The sequence below is a fragment of the Gossypium hirsutum genome, chromosome D05 (assembly GCF_007990345.1).
Source record: "Gossypium hirsutum isolate 1008001.06 chromosome D05, Gossypium_hirsutum_v2.1, whole genome shotgun sequence".
Taxonomy (NCBI): Eukaryota; Viridiplantae; Streptophyta; class Magnoliopsida; order Malvales; family Malvaceae; genus Gossypium; species Gossypium hirsutum.
In genome coordinates this window covers 21,924,964-21,950,931 of record NC_053441.1, presented here as the reverse complement: position 1 = coordinate 21,950,931, position 25,968 = coordinate 21,924,964, and the positions used below count along the sequence as shown (strand labels likewise).

At 34.2% G+C, this 25,968-nt stretch overlaps 5 protein-coding genes across 6 annotated transcripts; 3 read left to right on the top strand and 2 right to left on the bottom strand.

Annotated features, from left to right (window-relative positions):
- LOC107905010 (UDP-galactose transporter 1) lies at positions 1-4,177 on the top strand. Its single transcript, XM_016831551.2, has 5 exons — positions 1-519; positions 1,687-1,936; positions 2,044-2,251; positions 3,112-3,343; positions 3,560-4,177. The coding sequence occupies exons 1-5, from the start codon at positions 409-411 to the stop codon at positions 3,788-3,790; spliced, it is 1,032 nt and encodes a 343-aa protein (XP_016687040.1). The 5' UTR covers positions 1-408; the 3' UTR covers positions 3,791-4,177.
- A 3,333-nt stretch (positions 4,178-7,510) lies between these two features.
- LOC107905007 (general transcription and DNA repair factor IIH subunit TFB4) lies at positions 7,511-11,865 on the top strand. Of its 2 annotated transcripts, none has more exons than XM_016831549.2 (11): positions 7,511-7,771; positions 7,885-7,973; positions 8,078-8,348; positions 8,628-8,674; positions 9,560-9,597; positions 9,674-9,719; positions 10,227-10,280; positions 10,386-10,454; positions 10,720-10,796; positions 11,240-11,335; positions 11,618-11,865. In XM_016831549.2, the coding sequence occupies exons 1-11, from the start codon at positions 7,741-7,743 to the stop codon at positions 11,688-11,690; spliced, it is 891 nt and encodes a 296-aa protein (XP_016687038.1). In that variant the 5' UTR covers positions 7,511-7,740; the 3' UTR covers positions 11,691-11,865. The 2 variants fall into 2 exon arrangements, with proteins under 2 accessions (XP_016687038.1, XP_040950247.1); XM_041094313.1 differs by having other exon boundaries at positions 7,555-7,771; positions 9,575-9,597.
- Positions 11,866-12,956: 1,091 nt separating this feature from the next.
- Positions 12,957-15,421, bottom strand: LOC107905008 (uncharacterized). Its single transcript, XM_016831550.2, has 6 exons — positions 15,035-15,421; positions 14,842-14,950; positions 14,384-14,595; positions 14,260-14,287; positions 13,761-13,869; positions 12,957-13,269 (listed from the first exon to the last, which is right to left on the bottom strand). Exons 1-6 carry the CDS (start codon positions 15,302-15,304, stop codon positions 13,188-13,190), a joined length of 810 nt encoding a protein of 269 aa, XP_016687039.1. The 5' UTR covers positions 15,305-15,421; the 3' UTR covers positions 12,957-13,187.
- Positions 15,422-15,598: 177 nt separating this feature from the next.
- Positions 15,599-19,878, top strand: LOC107905006 (DNA ligase 1). Its single transcript, XM_016831548.2, has 9 exons — positions 15,599-15,840; positions 16,103-16,208; positions 16,620-16,900; positions 17,056-17,161; positions 17,253-17,663; positions 17,773-17,849; positions 17,937-18,061; positions 18,640-18,891; positions 19,538-19,878. The coding sequence occupies exons 1-9, from the start codon at positions 15,707-15,709 to the stop codon at positions 19,558-19,560; spliced, it is 1,515 nt and encodes a 504-aa protein (XP_016687037.1). The 5' UTR covers positions 15,599-15,706; the 3' UTR covers positions 19,561-19,878.
- Positions 19,879-21,363: 1,485 nt separating this feature from the next.
- LOC107905005 (WAT1-related protein At1g21890) lies at positions 21,364-24,336 on the bottom strand. Its single transcript, XM_016831547.2, has 7 exons — positions 24,010-24,336; positions 23,835-23,897; positions 23,348-23,464; positions 22,362-22,599; positions 22,116-22,274; positions 21,874-22,025; positions 21,364-21,787 (listed from the first exon to the last, which is right to left on the bottom strand). Exons 1-7 carry the CDS (start codon positions 24,198-24,200, stop codon positions 21,574-21,576), a joined length of 1,134 nt encoding a protein of 377 aa, XP_016687036.1. The 5' UTR covers positions 24,201-24,336; the 3' UTR covers positions 21,364-21,573.
- Between the last annotated feature and the right edge of the window lie 1,632 nt (positions 24,337-25,968).

Below are 25,968 nucleotides of genomic sequence, written 5' to 3'. Positions count from 1 at the left end.
TTATCCAATCGACGGCTTAAATCATCCCCATTTCCTAGGAGCAAAAAGTAAAATAAATAAACATAGTAAAAATGAAACAAAAATAGATCGATTGGGAAAAATTAAAATTCAACCCATAATATTAGAGGGAGAGAAATGAGGGAGGGAGAGAGGGGGTAATTCACAAGGGAAGAAAAGCCTGCTTCCACCGTTACACCCTCTCTCACATTTTCGTTAAGTTTCTCTTTTTGTTTTTGTCTTTCTCTCTCTCTTTCTTTATTTACATCTTAGCTACCCTTTTTTTTATTCAATGCTCTATAAACGAAAAATTTGAAGGTGGGTTTTTGGTTCTTGGTTTTGAATTTGGTGATCTGTGTTTTTTTTTTGTGCGTGGGAAATTGTTGGGAGAAGGAGAGGGAGGGGAGAGAAATGGAGGAAGGGAGATTATGTCAGTGGAGTGTTTGCAGATCTCTTCTCGCAATTGTCCAGTGGTGGGGTTTTAATGTTACCGTCATTATCATTAACAAATGGATCTTTCAGGTTCCTTTTTCTTTAAAATTTTGTTTTATCGATCTTCACACTTCCAGTTTTATCTTAATTTTTCTTATATTTGATCTAATTATTTGATGTTCATGTGATTCTCTTTTGTTGTGTTATATATACTTTTGATGCCTTTTGTTCTCTGCTTCGATTCAGTTTGCTCTAGTTTCTTGATTGATTCTTGTTAATGCTTTGCTAGAGTACAACTTGCCTTTTCGAGAATTATATATTAAAAACCGAAGTTGTGATGTGGGGTATAAGTATAACTAAGCACAATAAAATTTATTAAACACTACATATTATTAAAAATATAATTTAAAGGGGTTGCAAGATTTTAACTGGTACAGTTTAGTTTGTAAATTATGTATTATTAACAGTATTAGGTTCTTTTCGTGTTTATTAGTATTTAATTTAATTTTGAAATCTAGACTTCCGGCCTGATTATGGACTTAAATTATGCATCTTAGAAGAAAGATTCAAGAATCATGGTTATGCTGTCATTTTTAATTTTCATGTTATAGTAATGTGGCTGCCGCTTTAAGCTTTTATCTGCGTTCATAAGCTACAGATCTAGGATTATAATAAATAAATTTTAGGTATACATATGATTCTTCATATATTGGTATTATAATGTTTATTTTATTTATATGATAAATGTTTGATGAGAGGGGAGAAGAGTAGGGTTTACTGTTTAGCATGTTACGGGGTTAAACTCAAACCTTGAAGTTTTTGGCTTGATAAGTGCATTTTCCAGCTTAATGAATTAGCCTAAATTTTTTGGACGGTTTAATGGAATCTTTGGAAGCATTTGAGGTGCTTAAAACACCTTCTATCTCTTCTGCTTCCCTGATTTAATGCTGAGCATTGAGATAGTCTGCAACTTTAATATCGGCATAAGTGGGAACCGAATCCTTTCGCCTGTTCTTCAGCTGAACGAAAAACCTGACATGAATTTATTTTTCTCTAAATGTTTTCCTTTGATCTTTTTTTCGTAGTGGACATAAGAAAGTATAATCATTCAATGATCATTCAATTGTTAGATGGGATAATGGTACCTTAGATTGCAATTGGTTGATTTTGACACTTATTGACAAAGTTCTGGAATATGACAATGTTGATGTTGTTTTTCTTTTCTTAATTCTTTTTAAAATATTTTTATAATTCCAGAAATTGGATTTCAAGTTCCCTCTATCAGTATCATGCGTTCACTTCATAACTTCATCATTTGGAGCATATATGGTAATCAAAGTGCTAAAGCTTAAACCTCTAATAGTGGTTGATCCTGAAGATCGCTGGAAAAGGATATTTCCCATGTCTTTTGTATTCTGCGTCAACATAGTATTGGGAAATGTCAGTTTGCGCTACATCCCAGTTTCTTTTATGCAGACTATAAAGTCATTCACTCCTGCTACAACAGGTGAGATTTAGAAATTATAAGCTTAATCATAACTTTTATGCGCATTATCTTGGTATAAGTCTTGAATGCGTGCCGTCATCACATCTAATCTTGTATGTTCATGATAGTTATTTTGCAGTGGCTAGTTTGGAGGAAGTACTTTGATTGGCGAATTTGGGCCTCTTTGATTCCTATTGTCGGAGGAATTCTTCTCACATCTATTACAGAGCTTAGTTTTAATATGTTTGGTTTTTGTGCTGCCTTATTTGGATGTTTAGCTACTTCTACAAAGACTATCCTTGCTGAATCACTGCTGCATGGATACAAGTTTGATAGGTACTGTTGTCATTTGTTCTCAAGGCCATCTTTGACAAATTGGAAAAGGTTAAAATATAAGACAAATGGATTTGAAGCTAAGCTCATGCTCAAAGTATTAATTAGCTTATGACGGCCATGGAATATTCTTGATGCAAAAATTTAGTTAATTCTACACTTAACTTAGTGTTGTGTCTTTTGCAGCTAGCATATAATTTTGTTACACTTGTCAGTCATCTTTTCCTCTGCATTTTTGTATGACGATTCTTTTTTTTTTCATGTAGTTTATATTGTTTCGCTAACAAATTGAATGAGTGCCATTTCCTTGGCTTCACAATCTCCATTAGCATAGATTTTTACTTCGAGGAAGATAACTTTTGACTGGCAAACTTCTGGTTGACACGACACTCTGTGTCCCTGGATTGAACTATTAACAAGGAAATATTTAGTTGAACAACAATTACTGCCATTATTTCATAACTATCAAGTAGTGCTTCACAAACTATTCTGTTAAGCAAACTATTCTGTTAAGCTAAGTAATTGACATGCATGCATCGTAACTTAGAAACTTGTGATCAAAACTTTTTCAGAATAAAAGCTGAGATAAATTCCTTCCATTTTTAGCCTGAAAGCTTTGATATTACTGCTGTAGCGTTTTAAGAGTTAATCACATTCCTAGCCTATGTGGACGAATGTGATTTCAGTAATACCACATAGAGACTTGCTTATTCTTTTTCTTGAGCAAAGCTCTTTGTTTTTATTTATTTATATATTTAAGAGTTATCATGTGTTACTTGTGGAGAACTGTTTTGGTCCAACATATTAATTCACACGTTCTCTGATCTTGGTTCACTTTATATTTTTGGTGCATGCTCTTATAGCATAAACACTGTCTACTACATGGCACCTTTTGCAACCTTGATCTTGGGAGTACCAGCAATGTTACTAGAAGGTAATGGCATTATGGAATGGTTTGAGACACACCCTTCTCCCTGGCCAGCTCTCATCATTATTTTCAGCTCTGGAGTGCTGGCTTTCTGTCTTAACTTCTCCATCTTTTACGTGATTCACTCAACTACAGCTGTAACATTTAATGTTGCTGGGAACCTTAAGGTGAGATTTATCTAGTGAAGAGGGATTCTTATCATATTCTGACTCATTTTACTATTATAATTGCTGTCATTGATTGTGGTGTTCTAGGCTTAAGTTGTTTACATTACCGTAGATTTGATTATTTAGATGAATGTATTTTTCGGATTCCGCAGAGTCTTGAAAATTTTGTGGTAAATTGTAGCAGATTTCTGGTGCTTAAACGCTTTTCTGATGCAGGTAGCAGTTGCTGTGTTGATTTCATGGATGATATTCAAAAACCCGATTTCGGGTCTAAATGCTGTTGGCTGTGGTATCACACTTGTGGGATGTACATTTTACGGGTACGTCCGACACTTGCTTTCTCAACAGCCGCCTGGAACGCCACGAACACCCCGGACACCTAGGAACAGGATGGAACAACTACTACCCCTTGTAAATAATAATGATAAGTTAGATGACAAGATCTAATTTAGGTTGTTATGCATGGGGGTTCTTGGATGATACAAAGAAATGGCATGATTTGGAAAGGTTGATTTTATCACCTTGTGCGGTTCTACGTTAGATTTACTCAGTTGGGGAAGTTTTTAACATATTTTGTTGTCTCTCAGATACAGAAATTTATTTTCTTACATCTCTTTATTTGTTAGAGTGCCTCAAATATGTAGTACATGAAATCAATGGAAATTTTCTCCATTTTGCTGCTCAGACTCTCTGTTTCCCGATACTAGTTTGTAAGTCACTCAAGTTCAGCTCGACCATTGTTGACTCAAGTTCGAGTATTGATTGAGTTGGATTCAAGTATTTTGACATTTGATTTGAACAAGCTGCAAGCTTAATCGAGATTTTATTTTTTTAGTTATGTATTGAAAATTTTCATTTTTGAACTCAAGTTAGGCTGAAATAATAAAAAATTGAAGTATGAGAGTTAAGTTCATTTTTTAGTATGTCATAAAGTCTAACCGAGTGCTTTCAAGTTTGTTTTTATCTCGAATGAAATTTACTCAAATTTGAACTGAGTTTTAGATATCAAAGTCGGACTCGAATTCGAAGTTCTTATAACTTGAGTTGGGTTTAGTTACATAGTAGCAACTGAAGAAGCAAGTATAGAAATTGTGATGTTTGAAGTACTATAATCTTAAGATCCAAATCAGACTACTTGGTTTACATATTGATTTTTGTCCCAAAAGCACTTTTGAAAAATTCATAAGTAACTTGTAATGTCTTTATATTAAAAGTACCTTTTGTCCCAAAAATGCTTCTCACAAGCAAACTGACCCTTAACATGTTTCCATCTGAAGTTGAAAATTAAGAACCCCAAATTAACCCATTTTTACAGAAGGAAAATAAAGAAAAAACCAAATTTTGTTTATCCAATCAGAAAAAAGAAGAGGAGACAAAGTTGTACATTTTACATCTCAATAATGAAGAGAAAACGGAGAAAAAACCAGTTAGCAGTAAAAGACTAGAACTGAAGCTAAATTATTTTTGCATAAACAAATTTAGTTAAAATTCTGGGTCTGGGATCATGTACTATATATAAAAATTGAGTTAATAGTAACTAGATGAAGCCAAAAGGCATAAATTGTTTTGCCATTTAGTGGTCATAAGCTAGCTACCGACACCATTTGTATGGTTAAGCAACCTGCAATATTGATGCATTGCTACACAAACTCGTGGATGCAGAAGGTCCCCAGACGGTTAGGAAGATCTTAATGAATGATGGAAAAAAGTGTACTTGGAAACACCCGCTTCTTGAGGCTCATTACTGTCGCCAACTAGGGGCCCTTGGATAACCAGTGCTTCCACTTGTACCCGCTCGTATTGGTCCCTTGAAAAAGGCAAGTAACCAGCAAAGATGGAACCGGTTTGGATTGGACCAGAAACACAAGAAATGACAATTTTTTTGGGGTCGTTTTTTGTTTAAAAACATCGAGGTTTGCTGCGTACATGACCTCAGGTTTACAAGCCTTGCTAAGTGAGCCAAGAGATACAACCAGATAGGGAGAACAAGAAGAAGATGAAGATTCGTATGAACTCCTTTGGCTTACGGAAATAATATATGAAGTAAAGTGAGCAAATCACCCTTGTTAGCTACATGAGTTGAGTCGCTTTGCTTGGTACGTAGGAAAGAAAATTGGAAAGATCAACAATTGAAGAGGTGGAAAATTAGAAGGATGAAAATTTAAATTTTTTTTCCATAGTTGTGGTGTTTAGCAGGAAAGATGGAAAAATAGAAAGAGAAAACAATATTCTTTCCCTCCATTATTTGATAGTGTTGAAAAGTGAAAGGAAAGAAAATAAAAGAAGTGAAAAATGCATAATTTGAACTAACATATGTTTCTCTCCTCTTATCATTTCATTTCGATTGGTTTTTACGCAGTAATATGAGAATGGTCACCCCTCTTATTTTTTTTTTCTTCTCTCACTTTTCTTTCTAAACATGCAAACTCCAAATTTATTTTCTTTCTACTTTTCCACACCATCCTCCCATCACTCCATGTCTACTTTTGTTGGGGTTTTCCTGGATTATAGTTTTCTGAAACTAGCATCAAACGTTGGATGATAACTTGCCAGTAAAGTTATATTGATCCAACAATGAAACATCTTCAGGGGATAATATAACTGCCCTGGTACTCAAGTAATGCCGAGCACCTCGTCTCCTGTATAACAAAACAAGAACTACAGCAAGGGCTGTGATGGGTCATGAATAATGAAAGTAATTTTATTTAAAAGTTTGTTTACCTCCGTCTTTTTGTCGAGTCCATGTCTGCCAATAAGCGGGAGGTTTCTGATCTTGAAATGCATTTCAATGAAGACAAATATTCATGAAATGAAGAACCCTTTAGTGCCAAGTATGATGGAGCTAATGATGTTGAAAAGACAGGACTTCACATCCCTCTACTGCAAATGCCAAAACTAATTTAGGTAAAGTAAAAAGGCAGTGCCAATAATGAAAATTTAAATCTCTTAACGGGATGACTGAACCAAAATCTGTTTCAGACAAACCATATTTAGATAAAATGCCTAGGTCATACATTTTGTAGACACTCTACTTATCCAAGGAACTACTTTATCCATCCTAGTGACCCGAAACAGAAGTTGTAATCGATAGATAATAAACATCAAATTTGATCTTTGATCTGCCAATGTCAAGAATGCTCAACTAATATGCAAGTAATACACATCCAAGTGTCGCTTCAAAGGAAATAACAAGCCCGTACCTTTTCACTGGTAGCTCACATTTTGATGTGCTCATATCCAACCCTCTTCCATCAACTGAAGTGCTGCTTGTTCTAGCACCATGTCCGAGCACTCTACTGAGTGGCATTGTACTAGTTGAGGGGAGCCAGCATCTCCTGGCTAAAATCCACCCTACGCTCAAAACCCAAATTTGATCCTATAGCATCAATTTCTTTAGCATATAAGCGAAATACATGGTTAGAAACTGTGGTGACCATATGCAGTTGCTCATCACACCAAGTGACTGCAACTAAATCCGCAGAAGGGATCATTAACAGCTCCAAGTAGTCCTGCACAAGTGGCTAATTTGCATCGTAGATAACAAGCGTACGCAAAAGGTAAGCGTAAAAGGAAAAAAAAAATACTATCATCACTTACTTGCATCTGCCACTTGGAAAGCAATTGGTCAGTTTGTGAAATCAGATCACTCATTCTAGACGTTTGTTTTAATGTCTTAAAAGCATCTTTTGGTTCTGAGTCAACATGAAGAAAAGTGTGGCACTGGTTAAACAGGTGGAGGTTGAATGCAAAATCGAACATGGTACAATAATTTTGAACATCTTAAAATCTTATTATGCAAACAAGCTCATTTTCAGACAGGACAGATGGTAAAGATTCCAGTTTTGGGTTTACAATAGTTTCTGATTACTGCTCACTTTTAGGACTTGCTTCTCTCCATCTTAAATAAATAAAATTTCAATTCTAACTTGCAAGTTATCAGATTTTGTGTTGAAAGAGAAAGCTTTAAAAGCTTTCAGATTGAAAAACTAAAATTCCATCTTCAACTCCTCCTTTCAGTCATCATGAATAAAATCTTTTAACAGTCTCAATTTTTTTTAATTATATTGCATTAATTTAATTAAAATGCAGACCCGGGGAGGGGGGGGGACCCGAAAAAAGAATTAGAACTAGTGAAAAAGCAAATGGGCTGCATTGAGCCATCCCGTCGCGTAAGAATATGGGGGCCTCTGTTCTTCAGCCCATTTTATGCAAAATCTCGCAGTTTATGCAGACCCGACGCTTACAATCAACAGCTTGAAGGAGAGAATTTCAGTCAGGTCAGCTGTCGTTCCCTTTTTCTCATGAATCCAACTCGCTGCATTCGCTGATTATTAGAGAAAAAAAACCCAATCTTTTGATAGTAACAATAAATAAAAGTAGGAGAAGCTGCCTCCTCCATGGCTTCAGCTCCTTCCAAGCTCTATGCAGGTTGCCCTTCCTTTAAACCTTTCTTGGTACTCGCATAATATTGATTGATTTCCTTCTTGGGTTTTCTTTTGTTTTGATACTTTTATAACTATTGTTGTTAATTATGGTTGCAGATGATGTTAGCCTTGTGGTAGTTTTGCTGGACACTAACCCATTTTTCTGGAGCTCCTCCTCACTCTCTTTCTCTCAGTTTCTCTCCCATGTAATCTCTTATCTATCAGAAAACCCTAAAAATTAAAGCAAACCAAGTTAAAAGGTTCATTGATTTTTGCATTTTATTGATCTGTAATGTTGGTGTTTGTTTAGGTTCTTGCGTTTTTGAATGCGATATTGACTCTGAATCAGCTAAACCAAGTCGTGGTTATTGCTACTGGATATAATTCCTGTGACTATGTCTTTGATTCGTCTTCAGATTTGAACCGGAGTTTTGAGAATGGGAGAATGCCTGTTATGTGCTCCAGTTTGTTGCAGAAGTTGGAGGAATTTCTTATTACAGATGAGCAGTTGAGCAAGGAGGAACCTGAAGGAAAGATTAAGCCTTCCCTTTTCTCGGGGTCATTGTCAATGGCTCTTTGCTGTATCCTTTCTGGTGTTTTAATGCTTCATTACTTCTTTGATGTAAATGTTTGGTTCTATTCATGGTAAACCTAGTTCTTTTGGAAAATTAATGGGTTTATAGTGGTAATAGTGTTATATAGCTATGTAAAGGGTTTGGTTGTTCAATACCCGAGTGATGTTTATGCAATTATTATTCAGTTGCATGGAAATGCATGGAGAGTGACGGCATAGTGTACGTTTTGCAGGACTTTGTCAATATGTGCTTTACTTATTGTTTGATTTAATTAGATTTTAACAGATATACAGAGAGTGTTCCGTTCAGGAGCCCTCCATCCACATCCTCGAGTGAGTCTCTAAATAATTTATTGCTATTCGATTTATCTGCTGATCTTGATAATTTGCGTCTGAAAATTTTTATACACCAATTCTGCAGTCCCTGCTCGTTGGGAAATTCTTTCATGTGATGAATGAAATTGGATATGTTTTTATTTGTTTATTGCTACATTTCTGAAATAATTCAGATACACGCTTATTATGTTTACTATTATAATTTTGTGTCTTCTTTGTTTGTGTGTGTGTTCAGCAACTGTAGACTGCATGAACACGTTCATATCAATTGCATATGTATCTTGTTAAGTACCAGTGCTGTTGAAAATTCATCTATTTTTGTATAGTCAAAAGTGCCATCTTTGGTACCATGTGTCTTAATAATACCATGAGGAGCTGCATTTCTTTCATTTTATTTACTTTCATGTTTGTAGCAAACCCACTTTTCACTTCCTCCTGTTACTGCACCATCATTTTTAAAATTTACTTCTGATGAGATCAAAAGGTGATGCTTGTATTAAGGTAACTGACCAGGACATCTGCCAGGACAATGCTGTTTAAATATTGTTTGCATTATCGACCACTGTTACTAAAATAACTGTGGGCCAAGCTATATATGACATGGGTGCATTGTTAATTTTCATAGTTATTGAGCAATGATAAAGAGACAAAGATATTTTTCTAACTGTAGAAGGATATATGATTGTGGGTGTTGTGCTCGATAACATTAGATTGGTTTAACTTCAAACAATTTGGAAAAGCTATATGCAAACTGATAATAAAATCGAGAGTTTCTCTGTATATAGGTTAGAAACGAATTTTGTAACACTGTAGTTTTTGTGTATTTACTTGTTTAGTTTTTATTACTATGTTTCATAGTAGTTGACTAACATGTGCATACAGATCTTATGCTTGCAGGGATCAGTAGATGGACCTGAACAGTAAGTTGTTTTTTTTTTGGTTGTTTATGCTTTCAACCTCTGGCCTTTAGGCTCAAAGAAATAATTTTTCTTTCAGATATGTTGCAATCATGAACGCGATATTCTCTGCCCAACGCTCTTCGGTACTTGATGCTGCATCTATTATTTCTTTCTCATCGTTTCAATATATTTCTGCCTAATTTTCTTTTTGTTAGATTCTTACGTTTGGCAGCTCAATATCAACTATATTCAATCTAGTCTTGTATTCTTGCTTATAATGACACGAACAACTTTAAATGATTAGTTGGGAAGTTAATTTTCCTTGAGTTCTACCTTTTGTAGCCTCTGTTTGAATTGTTTAGGGAGGGCATTATGATGACAGCTCGTGCTTGGTTTTAAACTTGTGGAAATACTATTTTCGTCATTTTACTATTGCTATCTTGTTTTCAACTAGGATGATTTGCATTATGCTAGTAGGTGAAATTTGACATTGTTCATTTCTTTAAGTTTATGGCAGTAATTTTTATCTCTGTCACTCTCTGTAAATCTGAATATACACAACAAACACAAATGCACGTATAGAACATATTTGTCTTGCTTTAGATGTGTATTCATGTTGTGAGTCGTAATTAATTGGCTTCATCTTGTAGGTTCCTATAGATTCTTGTTACATAGGTTCTCAAAATTCAGCCTTCCTGCAGCAGGTATGGCACCGTTAGTAATGCTTTCTGAATTACCTTATGCTGCAAACAAACATTGGTCTTCCTCTCTCAGCTCTACTGATACAGTTTGATGCATCGGAGTTTTAGGCTTCTTACATAACTGGTGGTGTACATCATAAACCGCAAAATTTGGATGGGCTGTTTCAGTATCTCATGGTATGTTGTTTATTCTAATTTGACTGCAATTTTGAATTTATGTTATGCTTATTGCCACTAATTGCTGTTCTCTGTACAGACTGATGTACATAACTTTATTTCTTGCACGTATGTTTTATGCTGTACTTGTTTATGAGAACAGTACTTTGCGGCCTTGTATGATGTTAAAAGTTTCTTTTTCTCTGTAAATTTTCTTTGAAGTGCATTTGGTTGATGAAAGTGTAGGCAGATTATTGTACTAACATGTTATTGGCCTTCCATGCAGACTATTTTTGCTACTGATTTGCATTCTCGCAGTTTCATACATCTTCCTAAGCCTGTTGGGGTTGATTTTCGCGCCTCGTAAGTTTTACTACTTGTTTGTTGCTAAAATTTGAAGCCATCCTTATTTCGTATGAATGTACATGTTTCCTCTCATGCCTCTTAAACATGCATTGTGCCATTGGTAATGTTTTATGTTAGTCAATATGGTAACTAAAAGAAAAGCTGATATCATGCTTGTTTTGAAGAAAAGGGTAAGATAAGGACTGTCAACAATGCTAGCCAAAAAACTTAAAATTTCTTTGCTTTAACATTTTTTTGGCATTACTGCAACAAGAGGGAGCTCTAGATTTATTTTTTTCATTTTCTTTTCTCGTCAAGGTATATGTTCTTCGAGCTAGCATAACTGCTTAAGGTCTTAAATTCCTCTATATTGCCTGCAGTTAATCACATGTCAATTCTCGTGCTTTTTTCGCTTGAACTTTAAACTATGCAATGCATTGATTGAATTCTGAAATTTACAGATGTTTTTGCCATAAAAACACCATTGACATGGGCTACATATGTTCTGTATGTTTGTCAATTTTCTGCAAGCATCACAAGAAATGTTCCACCTGCGGGTAAGCTGTTGTAGCTGCAAGTTGGATTCCATTTTTTATGTTCTTCTCCTCATGTATGCAAAAGTCTTATCTATCAAACAATTAAAAGTTCAGTTGGTTCTCAAAAAAACAAAAAATTCTGTGAGTTCTCGAACTTTTCTCCGACAGCAGTGCTGGTTGTCTGGAATCAGCTTCATCAATTTCTCCTCCTGTGAAACCCAAACATCCTTTTTGTGTTTTGGGATTTTTTTAACCATCCTCTAACCCATGTATGTAAAGTTGATTTTTTACTTGCAAGTGCAGGTCTGTATTTGGTCAAGCTCAATCTGAGGCGGCTTCGGCATCTGACAAAAAGAGAAAGACTCCTGAGACATAAAGTTAATTAAGGACGTTACAGAAGTTTTATAATCTACTAAATTTGGGCAAGTCTTTCTTGCTTAACAATTTTTGTTTCTTGAGAGAACAAAAACTTTCTCCTTGCGCAACCATTTGATATGCGGAATTTGTACATCATAAATTATTAAATGTGAGGTTGAGCCACCATTTACAAATTTTATCTTCTCACAAACTCGTGTCAAACGAATTTAGGGTTGTGCTTATGACGAAGAAGGTGACAAATGTGTGATTGCAGGCCGGAGATTCTGCATCTCTGACCATGGATTCCTCCGTAAACCTTCAGAAGAGTTTGATAGATTGGAGATGAAATTTTGATACCCACAAAGGACATGCCCTCATTTTTATTATTTCTCTGTTCATCCACCAAACTGTTAGCACAAAGCATACTTTGTTATTTGTAGAAACATTCAGTGGTGTTGAAACTACAGTTTTAGGAACCGAGAAAGAAGAAAAAGAAATGGTGAATGTTGCTTTCATTATGGGTCTTCCTACAATGGAAAACCATACCTGGAAAGTTTTTGGAAATGCTCAAGATGGAGCAAGCAAGTTTGTGAAGTAGCGATTGATCCTAAGCTTTTCAAAAAAGGGTCAATTTTTCTCTGTGATAGGCTTGGAAGTATTAGAGATTGGATAGTGGAGACAGTTCAAGGTTTGGTACCAGCCTCATTACTCTTTTTGTCCCTTTCGTCATCTTAGCAGTAATTAACACAGGAAGAAAAACAAATGAGAGAAGAAATAAGTTTGTTTGAATGAGAGAGAATATATAAAGATCTTATATTCAAGGTGTTGACATTTGTCAGTGTATAAACCTACACATTGTCAAATGACACATGTCAAAAAAAGTGAACTAATTACGAAAAGAATTAATTATCAATAGAGGCGCTCCATAATAAGGAAGATGCCTCTTGTAAATACCTTTTTACTACCAAGCTTTTATCTTTTAAATTGGTCGAAAAAGTACAACTTATTAAGTTGTTAAATTGCAATTGAGCCTTTGTCTTCAAACGGTTTAGCCTTAATCATGTTATTGGTCCCAAATTATTGGTTAGAGATTGGGTAACAGAGACTATTGAAAGTTTGGCACCAGCCCCATGACTCACTTTTTCTTTTCCTCTCATCATTTTAACATTAATTAACATCAAGAGGAAGAACAAGTGAGAGAGGAAATAAGTTTGGAATATATAAAGATATTATATTCAATATGCTGACATAAGTTTTATCTAAAAATCATGTTATAAAGTAACTCTTTTTCTAAAAAATATTTTCCACGAGTCTTCCTGGTACAAGTGAATATTTTACATGAGTAGCAATCATTCTGAAGCAATACAATTGATTCATTAAAAGAGTATTTCAAATATATTTACAACATGTACATTTTACAGCAACAAGAAGGATTTTAAACAAACCAACCGAGAATTGAAAGAATAATACAGTTCAAACAGACCTTATCTTTTTATCTGATATTGGAGCAATAAATTCATAGAGCCCTCATTACAACTTTGCTGGTCGTGTGGATGCCCATTGCAGCAACTTTTACCACACTACGGGCTCTATATAACCTGTCAATGTCAAAAGATAAACTAAACCGTTAATTTACTAGACCAAAGATTACATAGGAACATGACTAAAACCTAGCACATTATACGACACTGAATGCTATGTTGTAGTATAATAGGCTATAAGTTTGTTCAAATGATGCTTTCATCAATATATTGTATGAATTTAGCTCACAAGATATGTAGCAAAAAAGGTTCTACAGTACCTAAAAGAGTTCGCATAATCTAATGTATAAAAGGAATGGCCGATTAAATGGATAATAATTCCTCTTTGGTTTTCATAAAACGGTGGGGGGAACCATTTATTATCAAACAGGCTCCATAAATTTTCAGTATGGATCTCATCATACTAAAAAATGGTGTATACAAAGTTAAATCAACAGACCCGTCCTCTCAAGGAAGAACAAGCTGACTCTTTACCTCAAGAGAATGGAAAGAGACTGAAAAACTATGAACAAGAAAGAAACAATAATAAAAGGAACAATAAAACGCACCCAACCAGTGCAAGTCCCCAGGTTGACAACGCATAGAACAACTTTCCAGCATGCCAAATGCCCAAAACTTTCTCCAATTTGCTGACGCCTCCCAATGATTTAAGCAGAGCTGCTCATAATCTCATGATAATAAGTAATCTCATATAGCGTTCAGTTGACGAGAAGAGTGGCGAGAAATATAATTAGATTTCCTAAACTAAGGATAGCAATGTTCTGTGCTCAAATTTTCTGGCAAGTTTTCAAATGCCAGGCCATGAACTCATATAAACATAAAACCATTTTTCAGGGTCTAAATATTGAGGTCAACAACAATTGAAATCGTATGCCACATCTAAAATTAAATGCAATTTACTCTTTCTCAGAAGAATGAAACTGCATGATTTTACTGTCAATTATCATGAAGCATTTATCCAGTACAATAACCATTTTGCAAGGAAAAAAGATAAGTTTATTTAGGTAGTAAAGGCATAAAGCCAGGTGAAGTAAGTAGAAAACTTACTTTTCTGCAGTTCTTCTGGTGTCAAAGCCTGAAATACCAGGAACACAAACAAGCATGAGAAAACCGTTTTTACATGTCATATATATCTTGAAAAGGATAAAAATCAGATCAGGCAGCTAAAAACCTGAGCTTTAGGATTGGACAAAATGCATCTGGCCATAAAGTTAGCAACCGCATCCACAACATGCTCCTCATTAATAACAGTATAATTCTCATCATCGATTCCACTCCACTCTTCAACATTGCTCGGAACCATTTCATCAGTTACCCATACCCACCAACTTGGTTCATTTTGGTTAACATTAATCAGAATTTCAGCAGAATGCTTATCATCCCCTAATTTAAAATCAAAATTAAAAAAACCATGGTAACTAATCAATTAAAATCAACATTCTTAACAATAAATAGAAGGAAAAGGAAAAATTTGCATCAACATTATTGTCACAGTTATTAATCCAACTTGATGCAGTAATACTTTATCAGTTCGATTAAGAATTTCTTGATGCATTCCCTACATTCAGGGAAAAGATATATATGATATCAGCAAGTGCAAATAATTGATACAAATAATAATATAAGAACCTGTAGCTTCCTTGAATGGAAACTCGATTTTAGTATTGGATCCGTTAAGAGATTTGAGTCGGAGCAAAAAGTCTTTAGATTCCACGGTAGATACCAACCGAGCATAGAGCTGCAATTAATTAAATAATTAGGTCCAGAAATTAAAAAGAAAAAGAAAATCAAACACAAAAAAAGGGTTATGAAATTTATGTACGTCAGGAGGACAATCTTTTAAATAAGCAGGAGATTCAGAGAGATTGTTGAGGAGTTTGAGGTTCTGTTCCAGAAGATTCCTGAGACGTTGATTTTCGGATTTTAGGGTTTCCAATTCTTTTTCGAGCTTGAAAGCGTCATGATTTTCAGGAGAATCATCGTCGGGGTTGTGACGGTGGTGGAGGTGGTGGCAACATTCCATGGCGGTCCAAGCGACGTCGGCGACTTCGAGAACCGTCTTGGCAACCTCCACAGCTTCATGGCCAACCATTGTTTTTTAAAGAGAAACCCTATAAAACTGAACTTCGATTTTGGGATCTTTTTTGTTCCAAGAATTTTGATGTTTGGATTTGGGACAAATGAAAAATGTTGACGATGACATAAGATTTTTATGATTTTGTCGTTTAACGTATTGCGTGTCTAAAAGACCAAAATTTCCTATTTTTACTAAATAATTTCAATATTTGTACAAAACATAATTATTTTGGACATTTTCCTCTACTTTGTAATTCTCAGAACCCACCACAGTGATTTTATTATAGTACACCCGCCTACACTGTATCTTTTCCTTATACCCCTTTTTTTCCTCGCTTCCCCGTTGCTTAAGGTTTTAGCACACTTTGTTTCTCTCTCTAAACCAGTAACAGTGAAACCTTCTCTTGAGTCCCGACAAATGGCAGAGGAGGCGCACGGTAACCCCGCCGCCGAAAAAGAAGCCAAGGGAGCGGCGGCGGAGATGGACGATATCGAGTCACGAATTACCACCGCCATGCGCTCTCGCGTTGGCCACTTCAAGGAACAATCCGAGTACTCTTTCTCTCTCTCTCGCTGTTTATTTCTTTCACTCTCCTTAAGTAGGTTTTCAGTTTCGAATCCATAAGTTTTGTGAAATGAATTGCTTTACATAGTCGAATTCTAGGGATTCCTAGGTATTTTGGACGGATATTTGAAGGGTTTTATTCGAATTATTTGAGAGAATGTGAATATTGTGTATAACATTGGAATCTGTGGCTTATTTACTTCATAATTTTGTTTAATTTGGTTCTCTTTTTGGTTCTTTTATTTTAAGCTCATTGACTTTCGAGGGAGTTCGGAGATTGTTAGAGAAAGACTTGGGGCTAGAAACGTTTGCACTGGATGTTCACAAGAGATTTGTCAAGCAATGCCTGTTAAAGGTACTTCTTTATCAATATTGGCTTTGGACTTCCCTCTTTTCTATCTTTTACTGGCTTGATAAGATTCTTTTTTTCTTATTTAGGCTTCGTGTAAATTTTGAGTCTTACTTTTGCTACTTGCTTTTTCTCTTCTAAAAGCAAAAGGTCTCTTTTAGATAAGCCAATACTATTTTTGAAAAATTAAAACTAAAATTTGTTTGATATTGGGAAATGCATGATTTTACCTCTTTTTGCTTGGAATAATGTTAATTTATAATGCATCTTCGTGATTTGCTAAAATGGTATTAAAGCATTCTTAAGTTATATTTTAACTATTTGCAACTGGATGCAAACATTAAGTGTGCAATTGGGTACAAAATGCATGATTTTGCTTTTACTCGATCAGCATGTTTATCCATTCTTTATTTACAGTGGTTAGATGATGGCAATGACAATGAAGGCTCTAGTGGAACGGTGGAGAAAAATGTAAGTACAACCACTGAAGGAACAGAATCTCCCAAAGGACGACAACCTAAGAAAGAAATAAAGGAACCTTGCTCTGAAGATGAGAAATTGGAAGAATCTCCAGTTTTGGGCCTTCTGTCTGAAAATAAAACTGTGAAAAATGATAATAAAGAAAATAAAGAAGTCTCTGAGAGTAAGATAAAGAAAGCTATCAGAAATAGAGCTTCATATGTGAAAGCTAATTCGGAGTAAGTATTACCGAATTGTTTGATAATTGCTACTAGTCAATGTGATTGCAATGCTTGTTCATTATGCTGCATCATATTGTTTTGTATGCTATCTTTTCCTGTGCCTATGGTATACTGAGGTGTAATATTGAATTATTGGAACTTTTATGTTTCAGAAAAGTCACAATGGCTGGACTCCGTCGTCTTTTGGAGGAAGATCTTAAACTTGATAAATATACACTTGATCCATACAAGAAGTTTATCGCTGAACAATTAGACGAGGTGGGCATAGTTTGTTTGTGAGAAGTCAATTCAGCTTCATAAACTGTAATGTGTATTGTAGCTTTCTTGTAATTTTTCTGTTAATTATCAGCTATTGAAGTCTGCTGAAGTTTCTGCACCTGCAAGTGAGGTTAAGAAAAAAAACCTCAAGAAAAATTCTCAGAGCAAAACTTCTGAAAAGGTTAGCAAGAAAGTAATTTCTGCTTCATCAGGAAGCGAGAATGATGAAGAGGGAGATGAAGAAGAAGAAGATGATGATGAAGGAGAAGAAGAGGAAGAAGAAGAAGAAGTGAAGCCCAAAAAGAAGATCACTCCTAAAGGGAAGATTAAGAACTCTGAAGGGCTTAAAAAACGGAAAATACCTAAGAAGGAGGCAGAGATGCCTAGCAAGAAGAGAAGCAAGCATGCAGAAAGAAATTCAGATGATAATAGCAATGAAGAAGACAGTGGGAGTGTCTCTGATGATGGTCGCTCTCAATCTTCTTCTGCAAAGGCGGTGAAGGTCTTACTTCTTAATGCTCATTCTCTGTTCTAATCTATATTCTTTTAAGTCGTGCATCTTTTGATTTGATTTAAATTAAGCACCTTTTAATAATAGTAATGATATGCAGAGAAAAGAAACTTCTGCTCCAGTGTATGGGAAACGTGTGGAACATCTAAAGTCGGTTATCAAGTCATGTGGGATGAGGTTTCTCTTTGACCAATTCTTTTATGAATCTTTGAACTCCATGAAGGTTGCAAGTCAGTGTATTCTTATTACTTATTTTATTTACAGTGTTCCTCCCTCGATCTACAAGAGGGTCAAACAGGTCCCTGAGAATAAACGTGAAGCCCAATTAATTAAGGAACTAGAGGAGGTTCTTTCCAAAGAAGGATTATCTGCAAAGCCTTCAGAAAAAGGTCAGGATTCTAGCCCCTGTACAACTCTTTTATTATTTATTTCTGGAGTTGACCTTGTTTCGGGAAAGATATTTGTTACTGAGAAAAGTGGGATTATGTTTTATTTTATCATTAGAAGCTTTTTAATGCTTGGATAACATTTTGGGAAGGGAGAGTTTTATTAACTAATTTTGTCATATAACAGATGCCTTGACCATCCATGAGCGAGGATGATAATGAAACTATTCATTAAGAACTGGTACAGTGATACCTGTGTAAAGTGTAAACCAAGTTAAAACATGTCCATTTCTATTAATAATATCATCAATGGGTAACTTAGTTTTGCTCTTTGTTCTTATGCGTTGAGAGTTTCTGTGTCTGAACTCAGAAGGCTTGGTGATAATTGCTGTTTGAGCATTAGGTAGCAACTCTGTAAAATTCACATAGGATTGCAGAGACTTCTGTGCCCAGCATACTCCAAGCTGAATGCATTCTGATCCACAACTTGTGGTTTTGTCACCATTTACCACCACCATTTTATTCTTCTGCTTTATCTTTTCTTTAATTCTATTAATCTATAGTAGTATTTTAATTCTCAGAAATCAAGGACGTGAGGAAGAGAAAAGAAAGAGCGAGAGAGTTAGAAGGGATTGACATGAGTAATATTGTGTCAAGTTCACGTAGAAGGTCTACAACCAGTTTTGTTCCTCCACCAAAGCCTAAAATACCAGATATGAGTGATGATGATGAAAGTGAAGAAAGTGATGAGGATGATGGCGATGATGATGAAGATAATGATGATGAAAAAGCTGGTGATGATGGCAACAGCCAAAGTGAAGAATCAGAAGAAGGTGAGTATAAAGATTTGTGGTTATGAAGTTTTATTAACGAACTTTATGCACCATTAAATCTGGGGACCTTGAGTTTTGAGAATATAGATCATGTGACCGGGGAATCAACTCTGTGATCTTAAAGATTCTTTGTCCCCATAGACAGGAGTGAGTCAGTAGGTCATAAGCGTTCTAATGATAAACAAATTTATCACTCTTAGCCTACTAATAAATTCTTTTCCCCCTTTGTTAAAGTGCATTTACTTTTGGTGCATATGAGGAGAGATCTATGCCTTGGAGAGTTTATGTAGTACTTTGTGAATCTATGATTTCACAATTGGGCATGGGAAGTGTTTGTGACACTTTTCAGAAATGGGAGCAAATTCAATATCATACAAAAACACATAATATGAAGAATCAACTTTTAAGTGAATCAAGGTGTTAATGTCGTATAGTTGACCACAGAAAAGCCGTTGAATGCAAAGTGGAAATATTTGCAATGTAGTAGCATTTCAGACTCCTGAGTCCTGAATCATGTCCAAGTAGCTCACAGTGAAACCGGATTATGCTGCAATAATATTTTCTTTAATAACTTTTAGTTGGATAATAGGTTGCCTGTTCTAAGCTAGTGACAGTTGTCTTATATGATCTGTGCATATGTTTGCAGAAGAAGATGGTGACAGCGATTGAATCTTGGACGAGTTTAAACTTGCAAGGCAGTGGCTTGCTCATGGGCTGTTAGATTATGATGCTATATTATGTATCTGAGTTTAGTTTTCTACTGATATTTTGTAGTGTACTTGGTGTGTTGTTTAGTCCTTGATAGAAAAACATTGCTTCAATATTTTTTTATTAGGATGTCTTATATTGTTGATTAATGCAGTGACTTAGGTTATTTTTCCGGAAGAACCTACCTTGCAGGCCCTAAATATTGACAATAACCGAATTTAAGGGCTTCATGATAAACCTTACAAAGTTAAATCAGAGCCCTTTCGAGTTGGAATTCAAGGCTTTCATATTGTTGCTTGTTGTTATTAATTATTATGCTTCTTTGTCACTTCCAAACTATGCAGGGATGCAAAAGCTAGCTAAAGGAGACAACCTAGTCACTTGCCCTGATTTCTTGACTTGGAGGATGAAGACCTCAACTAACATAGGATGTTAGCTGGACCTAGCAGTTTGTGTATTATGTCGCCCTTGTATATATTTTTTGTTATATATTTGCATAATTTTTTTATGAAAATGATTAATAATTAGCATGCACATTTCTCTCGGTATGGCTCATGTGAAACCAGTTATTTACTCTTCAAATAAAGAGTTTCAAGCAACTTATTTAGAGGTTGGACTTTGGGTCTGATTTATTCGATCCCAATCGGGTTGGTGAGATGTTGGGTAAGGAATTCGAGGTGCCAACCTAATTTTCCTTGGGAAAGAGATAGGTTAAAATACATGGGAGGTCCTTGTATTATAGGACTAGACTAAATTAGCTTTTTTATTATTAAATGTATCAATGTAGTCTTTATATTATTAAAAAGAATCAAATAAATTCAAATTATAGCAGAGTTAATATCTAAAGGTATTTTGAAAATTATTATTTTTAATTTCAATTCAATTTCAAATAATAGATTTTCTATAAAATCATAAAAACTTAACAAAATATCAACTCTTTAAAACAATAAAAAATATTTTTTAAACCATAAATATTAATTCTATTCTAATTTAATGTTATTTGATTCCTTGTAATAATATAAAAATTAAATTAATTTATTTAATAATAAAAGAATTAAATTAATCAGATCCCTATAATAAAAATATCTCGCAAAGTATGAGATATTGTGATATTATCTCAAATCTTACAACTTTTCTTACATCAGCATTCCTTTTGATTGAGCCTTAAAAAAGATATCACAGCTGGGCTAAATTGTTTCTTGAAATTTAGCTGTGTATACAACACAAAAAGCCCACAGGCTTACATATGCTCTATATATTGTATATACCATGTGCTGTTATATTCTCTACATGTTGTATGATTTGTACTTAAAGTTTTGAACCTGTTTCCTTATATCCTTCTTTATGTAATGAACCAATGTTAGTATGAGAATGCAAGTTGTTATTTGTTAGGCACATAATTCAACAGGGGTTTGTTTTGTTGGGACGTAAATTTTTTTGGTGGAACATCTAATTTTTTCTATTTATATAAATACATAATTCCAAATAAGTAGATTTTGAAGTTTGTGAATTTTTTGTTTTTTTTAATAAATTTATAAACTTAGGTGGAGTGGAAAAATATTTTTGAAAAATTTGGCCTAATTACTATTAAAAAAATACTTTTTAAAAAATAAAACGTTATTTTGAAATATAATAATGTAAAGTAGAAGATATAATGAACTTGCTAATCTTCTAACTATCCAGTAACAGAGTGTCGAAGGTGCTTTCATACGCCGCAGGAGGACCGTATGAATATAGCTTTATCAGTAACAGGTAAGCACAATATCCTTGCAAAAGCAAAATTATATTTATAGACAAAAACTGTAGCATAGTACAGTGAAGAACCATTAACTTAAAAAGCTTTAAAAGCCCGACAATTGGTTTATTCTCTAACAAAACACTCAAGAGTCCATTTAGAGGAAGAGATTAGATTTAGATATATAAATCACTATTATAGCTTCAAAAAAACTTGGCTGCAAGTCTACAGTCATTGTTTCATGTTTCTCTAGTTAATTGACTCTCAACTGGAATCTTCAATATCGTAGCCGGTAATTCCATGCTATCCTCCAACTTGGTCGATTTAGAACCGTCAGTGATTGGCAATTCTTGGACTTTACCGTTCTCTGTTGCTGTTGAGTTCTTCTGATCTTTACTTTTGCCCCATAGCACAGTGTAGAGTCCAAAGATTATGATTACAGTTCCTATTATGCTGGGAAAAAACAAAAGAAATTTACATGAGTGAATAATGCTAAATGGAAAGGAAATTCTAAGGTGTAAAATGATGAAGTAAAATACCTTCCCAAGTGAACTTTCTCTGCTAATATAAAAGATCCCAGAGCTGCAGTGATGATCATGCAAAGGGGACTAAAGGCAGTAACAAAAACTGGGCCTTGTTCCCTAATCACAACTCCTTGCGCATAATATGCGATCCCAGAACAAACCACTCCCTGATTCATCAATCATTTCATAATGTCAAAAAGGCTGTTATATTCATCTTTGAAATTCATTGTTTTGGCCTTTCTTTTAGTACTACTTACAGAATATACAGCAGCTAGCAAGCTTGAATCACATCCAATTTTCCAGGCATGCATATCTCTTTCCATCACAAATGACACTGCTGCACCTCCTATGGTCCCAACGAAGCATATCAAAGCTGTAAGGGAGAGCTCTGCTGGGTACATCTTCAATGTAAATGACTGAAACCCCCAAAAAAATCATCAAAAACCCAAGTTAATTAGCAACATTCTAGGGTATTGAAGAAGTGAAATGTTTTAACAACTGACCTGCAAAATGTAGAATCCTGACCAGCCCCAGCATCTGCCTAGGAGCATTAGTGTCCCAGCAACCCAATGCTTGGCCTCGGCTTCGTTGGTGGCACCGTCGTTGCTTCCCCCTTGCAACTTTATGAAATTGATTGCTGGACCTTTGTACATTGTCATGATAATTGCTCCAGGGACCATGATTACTGTTCCTATTATCTTGGCTATGCTGTGCACCTTCTTCAACTTCACTTTCTCCAACCTAATTCACAAAGTCCATACTTGATGAGTTATTCCCATCATTCCTCAAGATTATTATGTCATAAAAGGTTAATCTAGTCTAGCTAAGCTCAAATTATAATAAACTTGAGCTTGATTCAGAATTCAAGGCTCTAAATTAGATTCAAGATAAAGATTCAATTGTTAGAACTTACTTTGATTAAATTTATTTACTTAGTAGAAAGTGAGCTTGAGCTTAACAAATTTGTTCAAGAAATAGAGAATATAAAAAATTGTAAATAACTTGGAGTAGCAATAGTGAATTAGTGAAGTGCAAGAAGCATTTAATATTCTAAAAAGTTTATCATGAATATTCCATAAGATGCATATGAGAAAAGATTGCATAAAGCCATAAACCACATATAAATTAGATAATTTAAAAAAAAAAATGGAGATACAGATAGATAGATGGATGAATGATGATGGCAACTTTCAACTTGGAAATTACTGGTTTGGTCTAAGGTGGGAGCTTATGCCAAACGGTGGCCCCCCACACCCACCTCTCCACATATTATTGCCGCATATATACTTGGCGCATGCAACTTTCGTTTTCTTCCTCTCATTCTTATTGCACGCCTCTTATTCATTTCATTTTTTTTTCTTATCTTGTGGTACTGGTTAATAATAAATCACCTTTCCTTTGAAAAAATTTGCACGCTTCTTATTATAGCGTTTATGGGAATATGAATCAGTAAATTAAAATTAACTCAACTATATATAAATATATATACCTGAAAATCAATGCCATAACGAAGGTAATGGCAGGAATCACATTGACAGTGGCAGATGCAAGCGTTGCTGTCGTGTATTTCATCCCCAGATAGTATAGATTTTGGTCCACCACTGGCCTGTTCATCATCATTTATCCAATAATTAGACTTTCTTTTTTTTTCCTTCGTTCATTTAGCATGAATTATATGTTATGTGACGGACTCATAATCGATGATGAACTTTAAAAAGAAAAATGAATATATTTGTATATTAGATATATACCTGTATAAATACTTATACGGATACTATTCGATACACATGTTATGTAATGAATTGATAAGCAAAATATGTCGTGGATATATATATGTACACAGGGTTTAATTTCATCTGCATGGAACGTATTCCCATGTGTAATGCATGAAGTGCGATTCTGCATCAACACACATATATGTATGCACGTATGAATGTGCATGCATGAAAAACAATTCATATGTTGGGAGCCATTACTCTAGGAAACCAAGCACCAGGATTCTGAGGAGAATGGGGAGAGTCAGCTTGGGTCTTATTTTCCTGTACGGAAAGAAAAACCAAGAATTGAAGCAAGCAAATTTACAGTGTGTTAGAGTGAGGAATAGGAAGGAAAAGAAAAATAAAAGACTGTAGAAAGATAAAAAGTTGAGACCTTTCAAGCACAAGAGCGAAGGGTGCAATAACAATGGTGGCAACCAAATGACGATAAACAGCAAGAACGTAATGGTTCATTCCATGCTGCAAAGAGACCATGGTTATAACATACATCCCTGCAAATCCAAACTGGAGGGATATCATTGACAAGTATGGCTTCGCCTTGTTCAGCCCTAATGACACTGCCATTTTCCCCTCAAACAACTATGCTTAATTCTATGTATATATATAATAATGAGCTTAGCCTCTTCTTCCTTTCCCTCTTGCTCTCTCTTTCTCTCTGTTTATATATGTAAATATAATTGATTCTTCTTTTCAGATATGTTGCCATTGAAATGAGACAAGGGCTTCTTATAGGCAAGTAAAAGGTGAAGGCCAGGAAAATGTGAAAATGTTCTCAAAGTGCCTAACCTGAAGGAAAGAGAAATTCAGAGAATCAAGACAAATTTGCTACTCTCATCTCCATTATTACATCAATCAAATCCCCTATCCTATTTCTTTTTCTTTTTAGTTCGAATATGATTTATCTTGCATGCATCAGCTACCTTATTTCATAAAACTTTAAAATAATTTCCCTATTTTGGTTCAAATTTGATGCAGTGAACCATAGGACGCTACATCATCAATTAGAAGTAAAGTTTATTGAATTTATTTTTAAATTTTTAAATATTATTCATTGATATATCCATTAAATATAAATTTATTTTTTATAGGTTAATAATTTATACTGATACTATATATAATTTTATGTACAGTTAATAAATCAGATAATAACAGAAATTAAATTAAATTAAATTAAATATTTTTATTTTTTTAAATACTTTAATAATTTGATTTACTAGGAGTGTGATGAGATTCTGATTCCCACCGTGTTAGAATGTCAAAACCACACTAACTTTTTTCCTGCACAAGCAATTAAATATCAAAAGACGATTAAGAATCCTAGAGTATAATTTGTATAACTAGGCAAAAACCCGCCCTACGTTGCGGATATGTTATCAATTTTAAAATAATATTTTTAAATATTAAGTAATAATTTTTTATTTTTAATAATTTTTAAAATATTAATTAATTTATAAATGGTTTGTTTTAATATAATTTACAGATAGGATATCAAATACAAACTATTTTAGTATCATCAATTAATTCTGATAATGTTGAGATGTGACATGAAAACTAATTAAAACATAATAGAAAAACTATATAAAAAAATGTGGTGAGATACGACACAAATTTGAGAACTATTTTAATATTGTAAATTGGATTTGGCCATTTCTTCTAGATAACAATATAACATGACACAAAATGAAAAAGAAAAAGAAAACGATATAAAAATATTATATAAATATATAACATATTATTCAATTATTATATAAAAACATAAAATAAATATTCATACATTTCTACATTTTTGTCTTTTTTCTTTTGCCTCAATTACCCTTCACATCTTAATTTATGTTTAGGAGTCCTTATACACTAATGTATCCTTCATCAAGAAAAAAATTATACGAAATAGGAATATTATTATTTTCCAATCGTTTAATATCACATCAATAATTTTATTCTAAAATTTAGAATTTTTATTTAGATTTAATTTTTTTAAGATAAAAATATTGATATAACATTAAATTATTAAAAAAATATAGGTAAAATCCCTTTCCCTCTGCAATTGAAATTGAGAAACCTCATTCCTTGGGATAACTTTTATTGTTAGTTATAGATTTATGGTTTTAAGAATCCTAAATCTTTTAGTAATATCTTTAATGCGATATATATCTCTTATTAAAGCACCAATTAAAACCATTGAAAGCTTTTAAATTTTATTGGAAGTAATTGGAATGTAGAACTTATCATGGATCGAGTTGAGTTGGATCAAAGCAAAATTTTAGGTTCGGGTTTAATTCGACTTAAAAAATGAGTTTAAAATTTTTTTCAAGCTCGATCCAGATAAAAAAAA